Source organism: Schistocerca piceifrons, chromosome 11 (assembly GCF_021461385.2).
Source record: "Schistocerca piceifrons isolate TAMUIC-IGC-003096 chromosome 11, iqSchPice1.1, whole genome shotgun sequence".
Lineage (NCBI taxonomy): Eukaryota > Metazoa > Arthropoda > Insecta > Orthoptera > Acrididae > Schistocerca > Schistocerca piceifrons.
This window is the reverse complement of record NC_060148.1, coordinates 86341634-86365284: the sequence shown is the minus strand read 5'-3', so window position 1 is coordinate 86365284 and position 23651 is coordinate 86341634. Positions and strand designations below refer to the sequence as shown.

The window sequence follows — 23651 nt, the reverse complement described above, 5'->3', positions numbered from 1 at the left end:
ACACGAGGTGAGTCTCTTAACACATTAGTTGTGTTGGCTTTAACGAAAAAATTGTTGCATTTCAACCTGCTCTAGAACTCGGGCTACGCTACAGATCAGTCTTCCACCATAGAAATCTTTTCCACTGTCACATTCGTTGGCTTTGCCAACTCACAACCAAACTCTGGCATTCCAACCTATCCTATACCTCAGGCTACACCTCAGATCAGTTTGTCACTACAGAAACCTTATCCACTTTACAGTCGTTGGTTTTGCCAACTCACAACCAAACTCTGGCATTCCAGCCTAACCTGGACCTCGTTCTATCCTACAGATCAGTGTTTCACCACAGAAATCGTATCTGCTGTTCGATTCTTTGGCTTTGCTACCTCACAACCAAACTGTGTCACCCCAGCAAGCTTTTCCACATTCTTTGATTTGACCAATTCACAACCGAACTGTTGCTTTTCCAGTCTAACCTAGAACTCGGGCTATGCCACCAATCAGTGTGTAACTACAGAAAGCTTCTCGACTGTCACCTTCGTTGGCTTCACGAACACAAACAATGTGTTGCACTCCGACCTAAGCTAGTCCTCGGCCCGTTCTACAGATCAGTGTGACATCACAGAAATCTTATCCGATGTCAAATGGTTCAAATGGCTCTAAGAACTGTGGGACTTAACAGCGGAGGTCATCAGTCCCCTAAACTTAGAACTGCTTAAACCTAACCAACCTAAGGACATCAGACACATCCATGCCCGAGGCAGGATTCGAACCTGCGACCGTAGCAGCCGCGTGGTTCCGGACTGAAGCGCCTAGAACCGCTCGGCCACCGCTGCCGGCTATCCGATGTCAGATTTGGTGACTTTGCTAACTCACAACCGAAGTGTTGCATAGCATCTAACCTAGACCTCAGGTTATGCTGCAGGTCAGATGTTACTATACACACCTTTTCCACTGTAAGTCTATGCTATGGATCAGTGTGCCTCCCCAGAATTCTTATCTACTGTCAGTTTTGCTTGCTTCGCTTACTCCCAAACAAAGTGTTGTGTACCAACCTAACACAGGCCGCAGTTTGTTACACATCAGTGTGTCAGAACAGACACATTTCCCACTGTAAGATTCGTTGGCTTTGCCAACTCATGTCGATATCGTCACATTCCATCCTAACCTAGACCTCTGGCTAAACCAACCCATTATAGTGACATTTTTAAGCTTCTCTATTGACTCACGAGCCAACCACTCTCCCGGAAATTCGGAACTTCTTCAATAATTCCAAAAAATATATCTCTGCTTTCGCTCCACCTCCTCCTCGACATGTACTCAATTGTTATTTAAAAATTCGCTAACACCAACACCAACAATTGCCAACATCAGCACATAATGCAAGATCCACTACACAGCACGCCAGTGTTAGAAAAAAACTAGTGTAGAAATGAAAATTACGGTATTAGGGTACGCACCATAACTTATCATTACAGATTAATATCCCTAACTGGTTGATATCGAAGAAATCAAGTCTATGTATGAACTATAAAAAAAATCCCAATAATTCAAATCCAAAGATATAACAAAATTAATGAAATAAAACTAATTCTAAAAATTAAAATTAAAAAAAATGTACCTCCATTCGGCAGCAGCAACTTAACTCTCTTTCTTTGGCACTTCCATTCTCGCCATACCTTCCAAAAATACCTCAAACAAGCACTGGTTTTGTGGGACATCCTTCCTCCACACATGCTCATCTAAATGACTCTGTAGTGCTGAAATTTTCCTTTTCTCTCGCCCAGTAATACTTTTTATTGCCCGCCTCCCATATCCCTTAAGCTGTATTTGTACATGCCCCTGTTTTTTTGTCACTAAGTTCAACGGAATGATTCACAGCCAAATACATGACCCCAATTTCGTCTAATCCCTTACAACTAGCCCACCTATCTGACATGATTGACCCATCTCTATTATAACTTTGTACCAAGTGAAACATTGTAAAAGTTCCCCTATCTTCGATCACCTTAAAAATTATGTTTGGAGAACAGTGATTTCCTAAAACAACTGCCCACCCCTCTCTATCACTTTCTTTCTTTTTTTTATTTTTTTGTTTTTTGCAATTGCGATTTTTGAATTTGTATAATAGCCACAGCCCACCAACAATTTTGCCCCTTCTCTTAACAAAAGCCGAACAAATTTCCCAGCAAAACGAATGCCAGTCCATAACAGATTTACGGTCTGTTTCTCTCTCATGAGGAACAAGCCAAATAGATCCTAAACAAAACAAAAAATGAAAAAGTAAAAAAATACTGTTCATAGGAAGTCTTGATTTCACATACCACGTCCTTCTACGAACATACCTCCACACAAGATCTTTTGCACAGCGCCACATATACAAATTACCCGTGTGTTTCCTCAAACCTTGCACAATGTCGTCTCGTTACCACAAACACTACATTTACAATAGCGAGCAATTGAATTGTACTGTCTGGCATAACTGATGACATTCGTTGGTACGCCCGATTCATAAGCTCATTTCACAATAGTGAAGTGAACGTGAGGAATATGTTGCTCCCCGTTCCTACTATTCTCCACAGCTTCAAAATCAGGAGCAGAACTTGGCCCCACAATTGCCTCCATATTTCTCGATGGCAGTAACAGCTGAAAAGAAGTCACAAATCCAGCGCAAAGATTAACAAATTACTTTCTGTATAAACCAACGAGAAGGCGACCCAGAAATTCAATTCAAAATATGCACCAGAACGCGACGTCATAGCAGCCATTACGTCACATGTCAACGTCAACGGCTAGTTTCGAACAGTCCTCTAGAATCGGCTACGACATTTAGAGCAGAGCGCTAAAAATACTGCCGAACGCCCATCGGTTGTCGGAGAATTAGTGACGCAGGTGCGTAGAGTAAGCCTAAACTCGACTACCATCGTTCGTAACTCCAATTATAATACAGAGGTTTCAGACCATGGAGAAGCTGTGCAGAGCAGATAATTAGTTTAAAATTGATTATGGCATACTACAAGAAACGGAACAAACCTCTGGGAATAACATTTGTAGATTTTAAGAAGGCATATGACTGTCTCCACAGACCTTCAGTATTAAAAATTTTAAGAAATCTAGGACTCCATCCAAAACTAATTAAAATAATACAACTCACTCTAACCAACACCAAATCAAAAGTGATGTTTAGGGGAGAAATTTCGGAACCATTCCTCATAAAAACAGGCTTAAGACAAGGTCACTGCCTATCACCATTACTTTTCAACTGTGCACTGGAATACATAATGAGAGAATGGTACAAGGACAATCCAAAGCGGACAAGAATTGGAAGTGCAAAAGATATTAGCTTAAACTGCTTGGGATTCGCTGATGATCTTGCTCTCCTAGCCAACACCGTTCAAGAAGCCAGGCAACAAGTGAAATCACTACAAGAAATAGCAGAGAAAGTAGGCCTTAGAATATCATTTGAAAAAACCGAGATTATGCTAACTGATCCACCACTTGCAAACAAAATTACAATAGGAGAACAGGAAATCAAAATTGTTGATAAATTTAAATATTTAGGTGAAATAATAACATATAATCTAAATGAGAAGCCATCATGGCAAAATAGAATAAAAAAACTGAACTATGCAAATTACATTACCAAAACTACATACAACAAAAAAAGCCTATCTATAGATGCAAAATTAAAACACTATCTTCAAAACAACTAATACAGCAGAAATTGACAGAATACTAAAAATAGAAAGAAGACTAATTAGGACATGTATAAATAAACAGTATAAAATAAATGGACACTGGAGAATAGCATCAAATGAAACAGTATTTAAGAAAATAGAACCAGTCATGAGCACAATCAGGAAGAAACGCATCTCATTCTTTGGACATCTGATGAGAACTCCAGAAAACAGAATTAGTAAAAAAATAATACAAAAATTGTGGAATAGCAAGAACGACATTAAATGGATCACAGAAATTAAGGAGGATATAAAAGAACTTCAAATTACAGTAGATGACCTAAAAAACAAGACAGAGAAAACCAGAATACTGCAAGACCCGCAAACCAGACTACAAATGAAAATCAATAAAAGGAGTACAGGAAGAGTTGTTTCAGATGAAGAAAGAAAGAAAATATCTGAAAGAATGAAGAAATATTGGGCAGACAGAAGAGCAAACCACCTTTCATATAAGAATAGCCTCTAATAATTATGTTACCTAAATATATTAAGTTATTGTTGAACCAAATTGTATCCATGTGTAACAACTTGTTTAGAACTTTGTATTTTTGACTACAGTGGTCCAATGAAGGCCATAAAATAAATAGTAATAAAAAAACAGAGTGAGTCAAAAAGGACTTTACAACTTTGGGATGATATACACTGAATAACCAAAGAAACTGGTACAGCTGCCTAATATCGTGTAGGACCCCCGCGAGCATTCAGTAATGCCACAACACGACGTGGCATGGACTCGACTAATGTCTGAAGTAGTGCTGGAGGGAACTGACACCATCAATCCTGCAGGGCTGTCCGTAAATTCGTAAGAGTAGCAAGGGATGGAGATCTCTTCTGAACAGCATGTGCAAGGCATCCCAGATATGCTCAATAATGTTTCATGTCTGGGGAGTTTGCTGGCCAGCGGAAGTGTTTAAATTCAGAAGAGTGTTCCCGGAGCCACCATGTAGCAATTCTAGTCGTGTGCGGTGTCGCATTGTCGTGCTGGAATTGCCAAAGTCCGTCGGAATGCACAATGGACATCAGTGGATGCAGGTGGTCAGACAGGATGCATACGTATATGTCACCTATCAGATTCATATCTAGACGTATCAGCAGTCCCGTATCACTTTAACTGCACACGCCCCACACTATTACAGAGCCTTCACCAGCTTGAACCCCTGCTGACATGCAGGATCTAAGATTCATGATGTTGTCTCCATACCCATACACGTCCATCCACTTGATACAATTTGAAGCGAGGCTCGTACGATCAGGCAACATGTTTCCAGTCAACACCAGTCCCGTGTCGGTGTTGACCGTCCCAGGCGAGGCGTAAAGCTTCGTGTCGAACAGTCATCAACGGCAAACGGGTGCACCTTCAGCTCTGAAAGCCCATATCGCTGATGTTTCGGTGAATAGTTGGCAAGCTGACACTTGTTGATGGCCCAGCATTGAAATCCGCAGCAATTTGGGGAAGTTTTGCACTTCTGCCGCGTTGAACGATTCTCTTCAGTCGTCGTTAGTTCCGTTCTTGCTGGGTCTTTCTCTGGCCGCAGCGATGTCGGATGTTTTACCGGATTCCTGGTATTCACAGTACGCTCGTGAAATGGTCGTACGGGAAAATCCCCACTTCATCGCTACCTATGAGATGCTGTGCCCCGTAGCTCGTGCGCCGACTTAAAACCACTCCCAAACTCACTTAACTCTTGATAACCTGCCAATGTAGCAGCAGTAACCGATCCAACAAATGCTCCTGACGCTTCTTGTCTTATACAGGCGTTGCCGACCGCAGCACTGAATTCTACATGTTTCCATATCTGTATTTGAATACGCATGCCCATACCGGTTTCTTTGGCGCTTCAGTGTATAAATTGATTGAGATAACTTAAGATCCGGTAGATGTGTCATTTTCTAGCAAACCACCTCAAGTTTCACATAAAAATCTCAAGCTTAATTTTGGTTCGATGTGACTACCGTTTGTGATGTGGCGGACATCCCACTGGTAATCAATTTCTTGTCACACTCGTTGCCGCACATCTGGCCTAACTTGTGCGATGGCAGCGTAGATCCTTTTTTTTCAGATCGACTGAATTGTTTGGCAAGGGAGGAACATACTCACGGTCTTTAATGAAACCCCCGAGAAAGAAATACAGTGGTGTCAAGTCTGGGGAGCAAGGTGGACACAGTCCACAGCAGTGAAAGTAGCCATTTTAACTGCACACTACGCTGGCGCTCCTGGTGGCGAAATGGGGTACTAGTGCACTACGTGAATCAAACTTGAGGTTGTTAGCTACAAAATGAAACATCTACCGATTCCGTAAGTTCTCTCAATAAATTTCTATACCGGGTGTTCCCGTAAGAGCGTGCAAAAATTTAACGATTTCAGCGGACGCTGCATTGAACAATTTGAGGTAGGGAACCTGGGATCGGAGAGGCCAGTTTAAGGTGGTAATAGGAATAAAATCACATTACTGTGTACTTTTTTATTTACATTAGTTAACTATAAATACCATCATTGACATAATGAATGTACCATTTGTGCCGTATCTTGCAAAATACGCTGAAGCTGACGGCAATCTACCTCAAAGCAAGCATGATGTCGGTGAACAAGATTCTGACGCACTCTGACAAATGTCCCTGGTGTACATTGAATCACATCACAGGTAGCTACATTTCTGACAGCTAATTGCGTTTCCAAATCCAGTTGGGTCTCGTACACAAGTGACTTTATAGATCCCCATAGGAAATAATCAAGGGGATTCAGATCAGGTGACTTCGCGGGCCATGGAATACGACCTCCTCTTCCGATCCAGCGACCAGGCAATACTGTAGCAGTGCTCCTCCATCGTATTGTACTGTACATCTTTGATTAGCATTGAGTAATTAATGCATATATCGTTGATTCATAGCATGTTCTGTCATGCGACAATGTAAATACGATAGAACAGAGCCACCTTGTGGATAAGTAAAGTAAACAAAACCTGCATCATGAATTCCTAGCAACTCCTTGTTTCCTTGCAGGAAATAATGAATGTACATGTGAATAAACAGCACAGTATGTGTAAACTTGTATGGATGTTAGTTGTAAATAATCTGGAAAGCAATAATGCTAGGCAAAGCAGTAGACAACTTTCTTCCATATGTCTGTAAACTGTCTTTTCGGACCCCAAATTCCCTGTCCCAAATTGTTCAATGGAGCATTCTCTATGTCCTGTTACATTTTTGCATACTCTTATGGAAATACTCTGTACAATTCCAAAGTTGTAAAGTCCTTTTTGACCCACCCTGTAGAACTCACGAAGTTCATAGTCACTTATTCTGAAATGCAGACCTTATTCCTGTAACCTTTTATCAACTTTTCATGCTTTCATGAGTGTTTGTACATCAAATCTTTCATTAATACACTACAGGCCATTAAAATTGCTACACCACGAAGATGACATGCTACAGACGCGAAATTCAACCGACAGGAAGAAGATGCTGTGATATGCAAAATATTAGCTTTTCAGAGCATTCACGCAAGGTTGGCGCCGGTGGTGACACCTACAACGTGCTGACATGAAGAAAGTTTACAACCGATTTCTCATACACAAACAGAAGTTGACCGGCGTTGCCTGGTGAAACGTTGTTGTGATGCCTCGTGTAAGGAAGGGAAAATGCATACCATCACGTTTCCGACTTTGATAAAGGTCGGATTGTAACCTATCGCGATTGCGGTTTATAGTATCGCGACATACCTGCTCGCGTTGGTCGAGATCCAACGACTGTTAGTAGAATATGGAATCGGTGGGTTCAGGAGGGTAATACGAAACGCCGTGCTGGATCCCAACGGCCTCGTATGACTAGCAGTCGAGGTGACAGGCATCTTATCCGCACGGCTGTAACGGATCGTGCAGCCACGTCTCAATCCCTGAGTCAACAGATAGGGACGTTCGCAAGACAACAACAATCTGCTCGAACAGTTCGAAGACGTTTGCAGCAGCATGCGATGGTGTACTCGATGACGAACCTGGGTGCACGAATGGAAAAACGTCATTTTTTCGGATCAATCTAGGTTCTGTTTACAGCATCATGATGGTCGCATCCGTGTTTGGCGACATCGCGGTGAACGCATATTGGAAGCGTGTATTCGTCATCGCCATCATCATCTTGTTCGGACTGACGGCACTTCGAACAGTGGACGTTACATTTCAGATGTGTTACGACCCGTGGCTCTACCCTTCATTCGATCCCTGCGAAACCATACATTTCAGCAGGATAATGCACGACCACATGTTGCAGGTCCTGTACGGACCTTTCTGGATACAGAAAATGTTCGACTGCTGCCGTGGCCAGTACATTCTCCAGATCTCTCACCAATTGAAAACATCTGGTCAATGGTGGCCGAGCAACTGGCTCATCACAATGCGCCAGTCACTACTCTTGATGAACTGTGGTATCGTGTTGAAGCCGCATGGGCAGCTGTACCTGTACACGCCATCCAAGCTCTGCTTGGCTCAATGCCCAGGCGTATTAAGGCCGTTATTACGGCCAGAGGTGGTTGTTCAGGGTTCTGACTTCTCAGGATCTACGCACCCAAATTGTGTGAAATTGTAATCACATGTCAGTTTTAGTATATATATTTGTTCAATGAATACACGTTTATAATCTGCATTTCTTCTTGGTGTAGCAATTTTAATGGCCAGTAGTGCATTTACTGCGTTTCATGTTGTACCATTAAGTTAATGGTGGCGGCATATGTGTGTGTGGTTGCAAGAGTTGTCCAATGACATTTTACAGGCATAGAACTGAAAGAAAATCGAAGTTGGAGTGGGTTGTGTGTGTGTGTGTGTGTGTGTGTGTGTGTGTGTGTGTGCCTGTAGGTGGTTTTCAGTGGGATACAAAAATTAGAAACGAAAGTAATGGAAGGAGAGTTGGAGAAGTTTGGAGAGAACTGTTTAATGTGGTGTGTGTTTTATTGTGTTGTGTGATGCATTTGTATGTGTGTGTGTGTGTGTGTGTGTGTGTGTGTGTGTGTGTGTGTGTGGTTGTAAGTGGTGTTGAGTGGGATAGAAAAATTGGATAAATGAAAGTAACAAGAGGAGAGTTGGAGGAGGATTGGAAAGGATTGTTAATGTGGTGTATTTTTGTAGGAGGCGGTCAAGGACGAAGAGCTGGAGCGGCTGGTGCGCGTGCACTCCCAGCTGGACCTGACGGGCCCCATGCCAGGTTGCCACGTCTCACAACCCAGGCAGCTGCTTCTCGAGTCCGACCTCAAACTGCGCGAGGGCGCTGCCTCCAAGGTGGGTGCCCCACAGTTGTCGTGTTTTGACTTGTGCTGCGTACACCGGGCGCAGCACAGTTACACTGATAAAGTGCTAGAGGTGTCAGTGTTGTGTGACCATGTACTCATCCAACGACGCTACGGTCTGTTCAAATGGTTCAAATGGCTCTGAGCACTATGGGACTTAACTTCTGAGGTCATCAGTCCCCTAGAACTTAGAACTACGTAGACCTAACTAACCTAAGGACAACACACACATCCATACCTGTGGGAGGATTCGAACCTGCGACCGTAGCGGTCACGCAGTTCCAGACTGTACCACCTAGAACCGCACGGCCACTCTGGCCGGCGCTACGATCCGTCACTGCTGTAGGGGCACAACCTACCACCACTTGGCGACCCACAAAGTGGCTACTGTGCTTAAGCCCTCATCTAATTTGATGTCGAATTTTACTCGTGGCACATGGCTGGGGAATGTGGTAGATGAAGGACGGGCATAATGGCCAGTGCATGCGTTATGGCATGGATTTCTGAATCCATACAGTACTCATACAGAAATTGCACAAAGGAGTCATTGAAACTCTCTGAGCTACACATAGTCACTTGAGTGAGCCAGGATACTGTGTTGTCTCGCAGTCACGTACGGTATCGTTTTGAGACCCTCTGCTCTAAGGTAAGTTCTCACTTCATGCAAGTATTACAAATTTCCATAACATGTTAGGTTTTGCAAACACGTGGTCTAGGGGTAGCGTCTTTGATTCATAATCAAAAACGTCTTCGGTCCCGGGTTCGATCCCCGCCACTGCCTAAATTTTGGTAAATAATCAGCATTGGCGGACGAAGACTTCCGTCGTAAGAAGTCAGCATCATTCTGCCAACGGCCTCGTCAAAGAGGGCGGAGGAGCGGATAGAGGTTCAGGGCACTCTCTTGTCCTAGGGGTGGGAAATTGACCCTAAAGGCGGAAGAATCAGCAATGATCAACGACATAGAATGCAGAAGGCAATGGAAACCACTGCATTAAAGACACGTAACGTGTGTCCACAGGAATAAGTGTCATGATGATCTCTCCATTGGCAAAAGATTCCGGAATAGTCCCCCATTCGGATCTCCGGGAGGGGACTGCCAAGGGGGAGGTTACCATGAGAAAAAGATTGAATCATCAACGAAAGGATAACGTTCTACGAGTCGGGGCGTGGAATGTCAGAAGCTTGAACGTGGTAGGGAAACTAGAAAATCTGAAAAGGGAAATGCAAAGGCTCAATCTAGATATAGAGGGGTCAGTGAAGTGAAGTGGAAGGAAGACAAGGATTTCTGGTCAGATGAGTATCGGGTAATACCAACAGCAGCAGAAAATGGTATAACAGGTGTAGGATTCGTTACGAATAGGAAGGCAGGGCAGAGGGTGTGTTACTGTGAACAGTTCAGTGACCGGGTTGTTCTAATCAGAATCGACAGCAGACCAACACCGACAACGATAGTTCAGGTACACATGCCGACGTCGCAAGCTGAAGATGAACAGATAGAGAAAGTGTATGAGGATATTGAAAGGGTAATGCAGTATGTAAAGGGGGACGAAAATCTAATAGTCATGGGCGACTGGAATGTAGTTGTAGGGGAAGGAGTAGAAGAAAAGGTTACAGGAGAATATGGGCTTGGGACAAGGACTGAAAGAGGAGAAAGATTAATTGAGTTCTGTAACAAGTTTCAGCTAGTAATAGCGAATACCCTGTTCAAGAATCACAAGAGGAGAAGGTATACTTGGAAAAGGCCGGGAGATACGGGAAGATTTCAATTAGATTACATCATGGTCAGACAGAGTTTCCGAAATCAGATACTGGACTGTAAGGCGTACCCAGGAGCAGATATAGACTCAGATCACAATATAGTAGTGATGAAGAGTAGGCTGAAGTTCGGGCATTAGTCAGGAAGAATCAATACGCAAAGAAGTGGGATACGGAAATACTAAGGAATGACGAGATACGTTTGAAGTTCTCTAACGCTATAGATACAGCAATAAGGAATAGCGCAGTAGGCAATACAGTTGAAGAGGAATGGACATCTCTAAAAAGGGCCATCACAGAAGAAGGTAGCTGCGAAGAAACCATGGGTAACAGAAGAAATACTTCAGTTGATTGATGAAAGGAGGAAGTACAAACATGTTCTGGGAAAATCAGGAATACAGAAATACAAGTCGATGAGGAATGAAATAAATAGGAAGTGCAGGGAAGCTAAGACGAAATGGCTGCGGGAAAAATGTGAAGACATCGAAAAAGATATGATTGTCGGAAGGATAGACTCAGCATACAGGAAAGTCAAAACAACCTTTGGTGACATTAAAAGCAACGGTGGTAACATTAAGAGTGCAACGGGAATTCCACTGTTAAATGCAGAGGAGAGAGCAGATAGGTGGAAAGAATACATTGAAAGCCTCTATGAGGGTGAAGATTTGTCTGATGTGATAGAAGAAGAAACAGGAGTCGATTTAGAAGAGATAGGGGATCCAGTATTAGAATCGGAATTTAAAAGAGCTTTGGAGGACTTACGGTCAAATAAGGCACAAGGGATAGATAACATTCCATCAGAATTTCTAAAATCATTGGGGGAAGTGGCAACAAAACGACTGTTCACGTTGGTGTGTAGAATATATGAGTCTGGCGATACACCATCTGACTTTCGGAAAAGCATCATCCACACAATTCCGAAGACGGCAAGAGCTGACAAGTGCGAGAATTATCGCACAGTCAGCTTAACAGCTCATGCATCGAAACTGCTTACAAAAATAATATATACAGAAGAATGGAAAAGAAAGTTGAGAATGCGCTAGGTGACGATCAGTTTGGCTTTAGGAAAAGTAAAGGGGCGAGAGAGGCAATTGTGACGTTACGGCTAATAATGGAAGCAAGGCTAAAGAAAAATCAAGACACTTTCATAGGATTTGTCGACCTGGAAAAAGCGTTCGACAATATAAAATGGTGCAAGCTGTTCGAGATTCTGAAAAAAGTAGGGGTAAGCTATAGGGAGAGACGGGTCATATACAATATGTACAATATGTACAACCAAGAGGGAGTAATAAGAGTGGACGATCAAGAACGAAGTGCTCGTATTAAGAAGGGTGTAAGACAAGGCTGTAGCCTTTCGCCCCTACTCTTCAATCTGTACATTGAGGAAGCAATGATGGAAATAAAAGAAAGGTTCAGGAGTGGAATTAAAATACAAGGTGAAAGGATATCAATGATACGATTCGCTGATGACATTGCTATCCTGAGTGAAAGTGAAGAAGAATTAAATGATCTGCTGAACGGAATGAACAGTCTAATGAGTACACGGTATGGGTTGAGAGTAAATCGGAGAAAGACGAAGGTAATGAGAAGTAGTAGAAATGAGAACAGCGAGAAACTTAACATCAGGATTGATGGTCACGAAGTCAATGAAGTTAAGGAATTCTGCTACCTAGGCAGTAAAATAACCAATGACGGACGGAGCAAGGAGGACATCAAAAGCAGACTCGCTATGGCAAAAAAGGCATTTCTGGCCAAGAGAAGTCTACTAATATCAAATACCGGTCTTAATTTGAGGAAGAAATATCTGAGGATGTACGTCTGGAGTACAGCATTGTATGATAGTGAAACATGGACTGTGGGAAAACCGGAACAGAAGAGAATCGAAGCATTTGAGATGTGGTGCTATAGACGAATGTTGAAAATTAGGTGGACTGACAAGGTAAGGAATGAGGAGGTTCTACGCAGAATCGGAGAGGAAAGGAATATGTGGAAAACACTGATAAGGAGAAGGGACAGGATGATAGGACATCTGCTAAGACATGAGGGAATGACTTCCATGGTACTAGACGGAGGTGTAGAGGGCAAAAACTGTAGAGGAAGACAGAGATTGAAATACGTCAAGCAAATAATTGAGGACGTAGGTTGCAAGTGCTACTCTGAGATGAAGAGGTTAGCACAGGAAAGGAATTCGTGGCGGGCCACATCAAACCAGTCAGTACACTGATGACAAAAAAAAAAAAGTGTTGAAAGAGTACTTACTTAGTTACAAATTCCCATGTCGACGATTGGTTCATCGGTGGCTGTCCCAAACTAGAAACAACTTTTACGGAATGACATCTAGGCGTGCACAATGGCCAGCCATTGGAGCATACATTGGCGTGACGAAAGTCATGGGATGCTTCCTAACAACGTATTGGACCTGTTCTTGCTTGGCATAGTGCGGCAATTCGATGTGGCTTGGATTCCAGAAGTCTTGCCAAGTCCCCTGCACAATATTGAGCCGCATTGCCTCTAGCTGGCGTCTGTGGCCGAGCGGTTCTAGGCGCTTCAGTCCGGAACTGCGCTGCTGCTACGGTGGCAGGATCGAATACTGTCTCGGGCATGGATGTGTGTGATGTCCTTAGGTTAGTTAGGTTTAAGTCTAGGGTACTGATGACCTCAGTTGTCCCATAGTGCTTTGAACCATTTGAACCATATTGCCTCTATATAGTCGCCTATAATGACGAAAATGTGGCCCGTGCAGGATATTGTGTGCGAAGTGATCTCTCGATTATGTCCCACAGACGTTCACTGAAATTCATGTTGGGCGATCTGGGTGGCCAAACCATTTGCCCTAACTGTCCACAATGTTCTTCAAACCAATTGCAAACCGTGATGGCGCTTTTTCATCTATAAAAATTTCACCATTATTTGGGTACATGAAGTTGGAAATTGGAAATTTGTGGTAAGTTCATATGGGACCAAACTGCTGACGTCATCAGTCCCCAGGCTTGCAGACTACTTAACCTGAGTTAAACTAACTTACGCTAAGGACAACACACACACCCACGCCCGAGGGAGGACTCAAACCTTCGACGGGGGGGGACCTGCGCAAACCGTGGCAAGCTGCGCGAACCGTGGCAAGGCGCCCTAAGACCGCACGGCTATCCCGTGTGGCCGTGAAGTTTGCTGCGAATGGTCTCCAAGTAGGTGAATGTAACCATTTCCAGTCAATGATCGTTTCAGTTGGACCAGAGGACCCAGTCCATTCCATGTAGACACAGCCCACACCGTTATGGAACTGCAGGAGGATCTGCAGCGAATTGACGCATGGTGCAGGGAATGGCAATTGAATCTCAATGTAGACAAGTGTAATGTGCTGCGAATACACAGAAAGATAGATCCTTTATCATTTAGCTACAAAATAGCAGGTCAGCAACTGGAAGCAGTTAATACCATAAATTATCTGGGAGTACGCATTAGGAGTGATTTAAAGTGGAATGATCATATAAAGTTGATCGTCGGTATAGCAGATGCCAGACTGAGATTCATTGGAAGAATCCTAAGTAAATGCAATCCGAAAACGAAGGAAGTAGGTTACAGTACGCTTGTTCGCCCACTGCTTGAATACTGCTCAGCAGTGTGGGATCTGTACCAGATAGGGTTGATAGAAGATATAGAGAAGATCCAACGGAGAGCAGCGCGCTTCGCTACAGGATGATTTAGTAGTCGCGAAAGCGTTACGGAGATGGTAGATAAACTCCAGTGGAAGACTCTGCAGGAGAGACGCTCAGTAGCTCGGTACGGGCTTTTTGTCAAAGTTTCGAGAACATACCTTCACCGAAGAGTCGAGCAGTATATTGCTCCCTCCTACGTATATCTCGCGAAGAGACCGTGAGGATAAAATCAGAGAGATTAGAGCCCACACAGAGGCATACCGACAATCCTTCTTTCCACGAACAATACGAGAATGGAATAGAAGGGAGAACCGATAGAGGTACTCAAGGTACCCTCCGCCACCACACACTGTCAGGTGGCTTGCAGAGTATGGATGTAGATGTAGATGTAGATGTACCACCAAGTTGTACAGTGCCTTGTTGACGACTTGGGTCCATGGCTTGGTGGGGCGTGCACCACACTTGAACACTATAAACACCTCTTACCAATTGAAATCGGAACTTATCTAACGAGGCCACGGTTTTCTAGTCGTCTAGGGTCCAATCGATAAGATCACGAACCCAGGTGTAGTTTCACTGTTCGCAAAGGCACTCGTGTTAGTCTTCTGCCGGCATAGCCGATTAATGATAACGTTCGCTGCACTGTGGTGGATGGGCGAAAATTAGTCACTGCACATCAGTCACCGTATGCTGCGTGGACTCTAACGAAGGGCTCTTAATATGCATTAGGTGTGGTTACACCATGAAGTATGGTGCGTGCTGGGGACATCTATGGCACAGCAGCTGCAGACAGTAGTGGATCTGAGACGGCGCCTGGTCAGACACCAGTGCTTTCTAGTTTTTATGCCGTTCTGCAGTTGGTCAAGCCGTGCGTGCTGGCGACAGATGTGGCTCAGAAGCTGCAGACAGTAAGGACCTGCGATAAGAGTCATGCAGCACACTGGTGTTTTCTGATTTTACTCTGCAGACAGTATGTAGTAGCAATATATGCATATTGGGGTTTGCAGATCAGCCAGGATATGGCACGGCTCTGTTAAAGACACTTCACCTTTCTATTTACCATGTATGTTGCTGGACAGGCATCGCAATGGGCCACTGGTAGAGGGAAAACAAATGCTTAGAAGTTATAAAATCTTATCAGTTCACAAGCTGTGCTTTTGATAGCTGTCTTTGCCATCGTCATCAGGAATTAAAAATCACTAAGGTAATGAATTTAGAGAGATCCGCTTCAGCTGTACTATTTATTTATTCAAACCATCACCTGTTGTGGGATCTTAATATCACATCTTCAGCTGTATGAAATTATTGATTTCGTAACACATAACAAGCAGTTGGGCCAGTCAGTGGAAGAGCTCCAGTCACTGCATGTTGGCTGAAGCTGTCTACTACCAGGCAGCCACAGAGTGGGAACACCAACAACAACCACCGGCCTGCCCAGTGTTCTGTTCACACAGATGTGATAGCCGCTTCTGGAAGCTTCTTGAGACGGCGAAAGCGACACATGCATGGAAAGCAAGATGGCAGCTCACAGCAGCTTCATCCCACCGCAGGAGAACCGTCATCAGGTGGCATGCGGAGCCAACACCAAACTTGAAACTGATGCTTCCGCCCCCTAAAAGCATTAAGCCTCCATCTTTGCTTCTGCTCGATATCCAAAGCCTACTCCCATGCCCTGCGAAGTGTGTCTCGGTTTACTCTAATTTCACCTACTTCTTCTACAACATTAGACAAATATTACGATTTTGGAGCCAAAACTCTCCTTTTTTCAGATTAGACTTCATCCCTACTTTCTAGGCAGTGTTCAGCCACGGCCAGCTTCTCAAATTCCAGTTGTTTAGTATGTCATGAGTGGTCTGCACATTGCTCGCCAGAGTGTGGATAGTTTGTTCTATGTGGATGCTACCACATTCGCAGGGGACACCATACACTCTAGGAACTCGAAGTTGTCTTTAACTGGGTGTTACATATCTCGTATGTTGGAGGTGAGCTCGAACACTGGTCTCAGTCCATGCCACTTCAGCACTCATCCTATCTTGCTAATAATTACTCCACAGTATGCAAGAAACAAAGCTGGCTTAGCCTCTTCCACAGATTCACAAGACGTCTTTCGTCGGCAGCACCAGAAAAGTTGTGCATTTTCTCCCTTTGTGTAACCATTTTCCCTAAACATGAACTTCAAGTGCGGAAACTCAGACTGTGGATGGTTGTCCTCAGAAAAAATCTTTGTCCTGTGTATTAAAGTGTTCAGGACTGCTTTCTTGTGTACAGAGTGATTAAAATTATTGGCGTTCAAGTACCATTTAGTGTGCATAGATTTCCTGTACGCTAAATCACCTCCTGTCTTTTGCTCAAATAAAATGTCCAAGAACAGAAGCTTGCCACTTCATTTCGAAAGTAAATTTAATGTAGAGATGAGCACAATTAATGTGAGCGATGAACAGCTGTAGTGCATTTTCACCATGAGGCCATATCAGGAACATCCTTAGAGAGTTCAGGGCTTGCTTCTCAAAGGACCCCATGAAGAAGTTTGCAATAGATAGAGCAGTGGGCATCTCACAACAGTACCATCCATTATATAATACGGTGGCGCCAATACAAGCTGGATCTTCCCACACAAAGGTTCTCACTAGGAATCATGAAGCTGTTCCACTATGTCTTAAGGACAGCTTACTTCCTGTACTGTGGTGGGATTGAATTGCCATGAGGTGCCCATTTCGCCTTCTGCTCACAGGTCACTTCATCCCCTGTGGAAAGTTCCAGATGCTGCTGTTCCATCTATATAAGCTGAACACTGTTTCAGTGATTTTGAAATCCTGACGGTGAAGATGGTGGAACTAGTATCAAAAACTCAAATGTTTTGTTTGAAGTGATGTGGTTTGTAAACTGACAGGATTTTATTCAAACATTCCTGTGCAAAAGGCTCTGACAGTACATGCTCAGAACTACTTGATAATTGTGTGTCTGAGATGGAGCCCTGTGGGACACCACTGTTTTTGTTTTTCAGTTTTTATGTTATTCTGCAGGCGAATGTATAATGTGTGCTTTCCATGTACCATGTATATGGCCTTTCATTGGACCCTTGGTACAGGAACAGCAAATGCTCAGAAGTACTTGATAGTGATAGACCCAAGATGGAGCCCTGCAGGGCACCAGTATTTTACTTTTGATGTCATGTGATGCCTGCTTTTCATGTATCATGTATATTGATGGACAGGGATTTCACGGGGATGGAGGTAGAGGAATGGTAAGGCAAGTGCTCAGAAGTAATCGATAGTGGTGGGCCCAAGATGGAGCCCAACAGAACACCAGTATTTCACTTTTATGTCTTTCTGCAGATGGATATGCAGTACTTGCTTTCCATTTACCATGTAAATTGTCAGACATGACTTTCATGGGAACACTGGTAAAGGAACAGCAACTGCTCAGAAATACACAATAGTGATGGACCCGAGATGGAGCCCTGTGGGACACCAGTGAGCTTTTTTTTATGTTGCTCTGCAGATGGACGTGTGATGCATGCTTTCTATGTATGATGTACGGACCTGGGCAGGTGTTTCATGGTTCCACTCACAGAGGAACAGCAAGTCTACTGAAGATTTCGATAGTAGTGGACATCTACATATACATCTACATGACTACTCTGCAATTCACATTTAAGTGCTTGGCAGAGGGTTCGTCGAACCACAATCATACTATCTCTCTACCATTCCACTCACGAACAGCGTGCAGGAAAAACGAACACCTAAACCTTTCTGTTCTAGCTCTGATTTCTCTTATTTTATTTTGATGATCATTCCTACCTATGTAGGTTGGGCTCAACAAAATACTTTCGCATTCGGAAGAGAAAGTTGCTGACTGAAATTTCGTAAATAGATCTCGCCGCAACGGAAAACATCTTTGCTTTAATGACTTCCATCCCAACTCGCGTATCATATCTGCCACACTCTCTCCCCTACTATGTGATAATACAAAACGAGCTGCCCTATTTTGCACCCTCTCGATGTCCTCCGTCAATCCTACCTGGTAAGGATCCCACACCGTGCAGCAATATTCTAACAGAGGACGAATGACTGTAGTGTAAGCTATCTCTTTAGTTGACTTGTTGCATCTTCTAAGAGTCCTGCCAATGAAACGCAACCTTTGTCTCGCCTTCCCCACAATATTATCTATGTGGTCTTTCCAACTGAAGTTGTTCGTAATTTTAACACCCAGGTACTTAGTTGAATTGACAGCCTTGAGAATTGTACTATTTATCGAGTAATCGAATTCCAACGGATTTCTTTTGGAACTCGTGTGGATCACCTCACACTTTTCGTTATTTAGCGTCAACTGCCACCTGCCACACCATACAGCAATCTTTTCTAAATCGCTTTGCAACTGATACTGGTCTTCGGATGACCTTACTAGACGGTAAATTACAGCATCATCTGCGAACAACCTCTGAGAACTGCTCAGATTGACACCCAGGTCATTTATATAGACCAGGAACAGCAGAGGTCCAAGGACGCTTCCCTGGGGAACACCTGATATCACTTCAGTTTTACTCGATGATTTGACGTCTATTACTACGAACTGCGACCTTCCTGACAGGAAATCACGAACCCAGTCGCACAACTGAGACGATACCCCATAGGCCCGCAGCTTGATTAGAAGTCACTTGTGAGGATCGGTGTCAAAAGCTTTCCGGAAATCTAGAAATACGGAAACAACTTGAGATCCCCTGTCGATAGCGGCCATTCGATGAAGCCCTGTGGGGCATTAGTGGTTTTTGTTTTTCTTTTACTTTTTTATGTCTCTCTGCAGATGGTCATGCAGTGCATGCTTTCTGCATACCATGTACATCTACATCTACGTCTACATCCATGCTCTGCAAGCCACCTGACGGTGCGTGGTGGAGGGTACCTTGAGTACCTCTATCGGTTCTCCCTTCTATTCAAGTCTCATATTGTTTGTGGAAAGAAGGATTGTTGGTATGCCTCTGTGTGGGCTCTAATCTCTCTGATTTTATCCTCACGGTCTCTTCGCAAGATATACGTAGAAGGGAGCAATATACAGCTCGACTCTTCAGTGTAGGTATGTTCTCGAAACTTCAACAAAAGCCCGTACCGAGCTACTGAGCATCTCTCCTGCAGAGTCTCCCGCTGGAGTTTATCTATCATCTCCGTAACACTTTCGTGATTACTAAACGATCCTGTAACGAAGCATGCTGCTCTCCGTCGGATCTTCTCTACCTCTTCTATCAACCCTATCTGGTACGGATCCCACACTGATGAGCGGTATTCGAGCAGTGGGCGATCAAGTGTACTATAACCTACTTTCCTTAGGATTCTTCCAATGAATCTCAGTCTGGCATCTGCTTTACCGACGACCAACTTTATATGATCATTCCATTTTAAATCATTCCTAATGCGTACTCCCAGATAATTTATGGAATTAACTGCTTCCATTTGCTGACCTGTTATATTGTAGCTAAATGATAAGGGATCTTTCTTTCTATGTATTCGCAGCACATTACATTGTCGGACAGGCCTTTCGAGGGACCATTCTTCGGAGAGCGACGAGTGTACTGAAGTTTTCGACAGTATTGGACCCGAGATGGATCCCTGTGGGACACAGTGTTTTTTACTTTTTTTATCTGGCTCTGCAGACGGACGTGCGGTGCGTGCTGGTGACGGACGCGCTGCTGGTGTGCAAGCCGGCCGGGAGGCGTCGCGGCTCCGCCTCCAGGGCGGGGGCGGCGTTGCGGGTGGTGCGGCCGCCCTACCTGGTGGAGCGGCTGCGCGTGGCAGAGCTCCCCTCCGGCCTGGGCGTCGCCGTCGTCTACCTGAGTGAGTGGCGCACTGCCGTGCACGCCTTCACCCTCTCCAGCAACGACCCCAGGACCGTCCGGGTGAGTCTTACGTCACTGGCTAGTCCAGTCAGATGTCATATAACTTACGGGTCCTTGTTCATGGAACTACTGAGAAAGAACACACTTGTTATTAGTGTCACCAAATAGAACACACATTAAATCAGGTATACTTTGTACTAAAATTTTGTTCCCAGAATGAGATTTTCACTCTGCAGTGGAGTGTGCCCTGATATGAAACTTCCTGGCAGATTAAAACTGTGTGCCAGACCGAGACTCGAACTCGGGACCTTTGCCTTTTGCGGGCAAGTGCTCTACCAACCGAGCTACCCAAGCACGACTCACGCTCCGTCGTCACAGCTTTACTTCTGCCAATACCTCGTCTCCTACCTTCCAAACTTTGCAGAAGCTCTCCTGCCAACCTTGCAGAACTAGCACTCCTGAAAACGTCCCCCAGGCTGTGGCTAAGCCATGTCTCCGCAATATCCTTTCTTTGAGGAGTGCTAGTTCTGCAAGGTTGGCAGGAAAGCTTCTGTAAAGTTTGGAAGGTAGGAGACGAGGTACTGGCGGATGTAAATCTGTGAGGACGGGGCGTCAGTCGTGCTTGGGTAGCTCATTTAGTAGAGCACTTGCCCCCGAAAGGCAAAGGTCCCGAGTTCGAGTCTCGGTCTGACACACAGTTTTAATCTGCCGGGAAGGTTCATATCAGCGCACACTCCGCTGCAGAGTGAAAATCTCATTCTGAAAACATCCCCTAGGCTGTGGCTAAGCCATGTCTCCGCAATATCCTTTCTTTCAGGAGTGCTAGTTTTGCAAGGTTGGCAGGAGAGCTTCTGTAAAGTTTGGAAGGTAGGAGACGAGGTACTGGCAGAAGTAAAGCTGTGAGGACGGGTCGTGAGTCGTGCTTGGGTAGCTCAGTTGGTAGAGCACTTGCCCGTGAAAGGCAAAGGTCCCGAGTTCGAGTCTCGGTCCGGCACACAGTTTTAATCTGCCAGGACGTTTCAGGTATTCTTTGTACTAAAATTTTGTTATTTGCTGTCCGCGAGGCAACGGTCTTGCCGCAGTGGCTACACCGGTTCCCGTGAGATCACCGAAGTTAAGCGCTGTCGGGCGTGGTCGGCATTTGGATGGGTGTCCATCCAGGCCACCATGTGCTGTTGCCATTTCTTGGCATCCAATCACCCTCGTGATGCCAATTGAGGAGCTACTCGACCGAATGGTAGCAGCTTCAGTCAAGAATACAATCATAACGACTGGGAGAGCGGTGTGCTAACCCCACGCCCCTCCTATCCGCATCCTCCCTGAGGATGACATGGCGGTCGGATGGTACGAGTAGGCCACTCGTGGCCTGAAGGCGGAGTGAGAGTGCTGTCCTTGATGTTACAGTCTTATGACCAGCATTGTACTAGTCATTCTGCTTATGGGACTGATGACCGCGTAGTTTGGTCCCTTCTCCAATCCAACCAACCAACCTTCTGCTTAGACTCCGCATCCTCAATAAATCTGAAGATCGACATTTTTCATCAGATTTTCCACAATTTTTTTCATTTTACGTGACCCGCACAGACTGTATGATGATAAGGTCCCATAGCCCGAGTCGCCGGTGTGGCCGAACTGTTCTAGGCGCTTCAGTCTGGAACCGCACCACTGCTATGGTCGCAGGTTCGAATCCTGTCTCAGGCATGGATGTGTGTGATGTCCTTAGGTTACTTAGGTTTAAATAGTTCTAAGTTCTAGGGGACTGATAACCTCAGATGTTAAGTCCCATAGTGCTCAGAGCCATTTGAACGATACCCCGAGGAGCGTAGGGGACGATGCAGAGAACGCGCATCACCATACTAGGCAAGGTTCTTGCAGAGGTGGTTTGCCATTGCCTTGCTCCGACCGTAATGGGGATGAGTGGTGATGATGAAGACGACACAGCAACACCCAGTCATCTCGAGGCAGGGAAAATCCCCGACGCCGCCGGGAATCGAACCCCCGACCCAGTGTGCGGGAAGCGAGAATACTACCGCAAGACCCCGAGCTGCGTTACCAGACTGTATATGAAATTTATTATTCATTTTTCACACAAACAGTTTTGAGCATTTCCCATTCTCCAGCGTGTCTCTAGTAACACATGTCAATACTTTCCCCAATGCCAGGCGTGGCAATGCATCGACCATTTTCTTCTGTGTTGACCCCACATTCTCAATAAATTTGAAGAACGACATTTTTCACCAGATTCAAATGGTTCAAATGGCTCTGAGCACTATGGGACTTAACATCTGAGGTCATCAGTTCCCTAGAACTTAGAAATACTTAAACCTAACTGACCTAAGGACATCAAACACATTCGAACCTGTGACCGCAGCGGTCGCGTGGTTCCTAGAACCGCTCGGCCACAGAGGCTGGCTTTTCACCAGATGGTCTACGAAATTTTTCATTTATTGTTCCCACATGACCCACACATGTAACAGCTCGTTGCGTGAGTGTACATTGTGTTTTTTTTTTTTTTGGGAAATAGTGCAAAATGAGGACGTTTGATGACTGTGCTTTGGACAGTTATGCATGGTATGCGATTTTTAAATTAATGGTGATGACGATGTAGCCACATGTGTCATGAGAGAGACACTTGAGAATGGGAAGTGATCGAAACCCGTATTGATGAGAATAAATAAAATATTTTATACACACACTGGTGGCAAAATGTCGTTCTTCAAATTGTACCAGGCAGTGTGTCAGGACAATTTTAAGTACACTACCCGGGGGTAGCTCTTTTTCTTATTTTTATCCTTTTATACACCTTGGTGTCTGCAGCTTGTGGTCTCGCTGTAGCGTCCTCGCTTCGCGAGCACTGAGTCCCAGTTAGATTCCTGGTGGGATTTTCACCTGCCCCGAGATGACTGGGTGTTGTGTCGTCTTCATCATCATCATTCATCCCTATTACGGTCGGAGGAAGGCAATGGCAAACCACCTTCACTAGGACCTTGCCTAGTATGGCGGTGCGGGTCTGCAGCATCGTTCACCTACAACCTGTCAAGGAATATGGGACTTTATCATCGCACCTTGGTCTCATTCCATTGCATAAAGAATGTGTTGTTTGTGATTTGGACTCAGCTGGAAATTGGAAGGTGTACCTAAAGGTTCTTGTGTTTTGCAAAAAACTATCATCAGTATAAAACTAAGATAGACTGTCTATATCACTACACAGCTAAAATGGTCGCCCGATGCCTGTTTTAACAACTTACAGGAGCAAAAAAAATTTGATTTTAAGTATTTCATATAATTTTTGACCGAATTTAAGAATTTCAAATGCTGGCATAATCTACTCTTCACGTTAATGATTCAGCACAATAACTCCTTTATTACCGTCAGAAATAGTGTATATGTTTTGAGAAGGCATAAGTCAGTCACAGTGCAAA

General features: G+C 44.4%; 1 protein-coding gene, 1 non-coding gene and 1 pseudogene across 2 annotated transcripts in view; all 3 read left to right on the top strand.

Moving 5' to 3' along the window:
* LOC124719731 (pleckstrin homology domain-containing family G member 5) overlaps window positions 1–23651 on the top strand; it is a 283840-nt gene that overhangs the window by 210007 nt on the left and 50182 nt on the right. The window contains exons 9-10 of the mRNA XM_047244933.1: window positions 8831–8980; window positions 20047–20289. Coding sequence (XP_047100889.1) covers window positions 8831–8980; window positions 20047–20289 — 393 coding nt within the window. The remainder of the gene's footprint in view (window positions 1–8830; window positions 8981–20046; window positions 20290–23651) is intronic.
* On the top strand, window positions 21150–21224 carry Trnas-uga. Its single transcript has one exon. It is a non-coding gene; the product is annotated as a tRNA-Ser (tRNA).
* On the top strand, window positions 21293–21410 carry LOC124720647 (annotated as a pseudogene).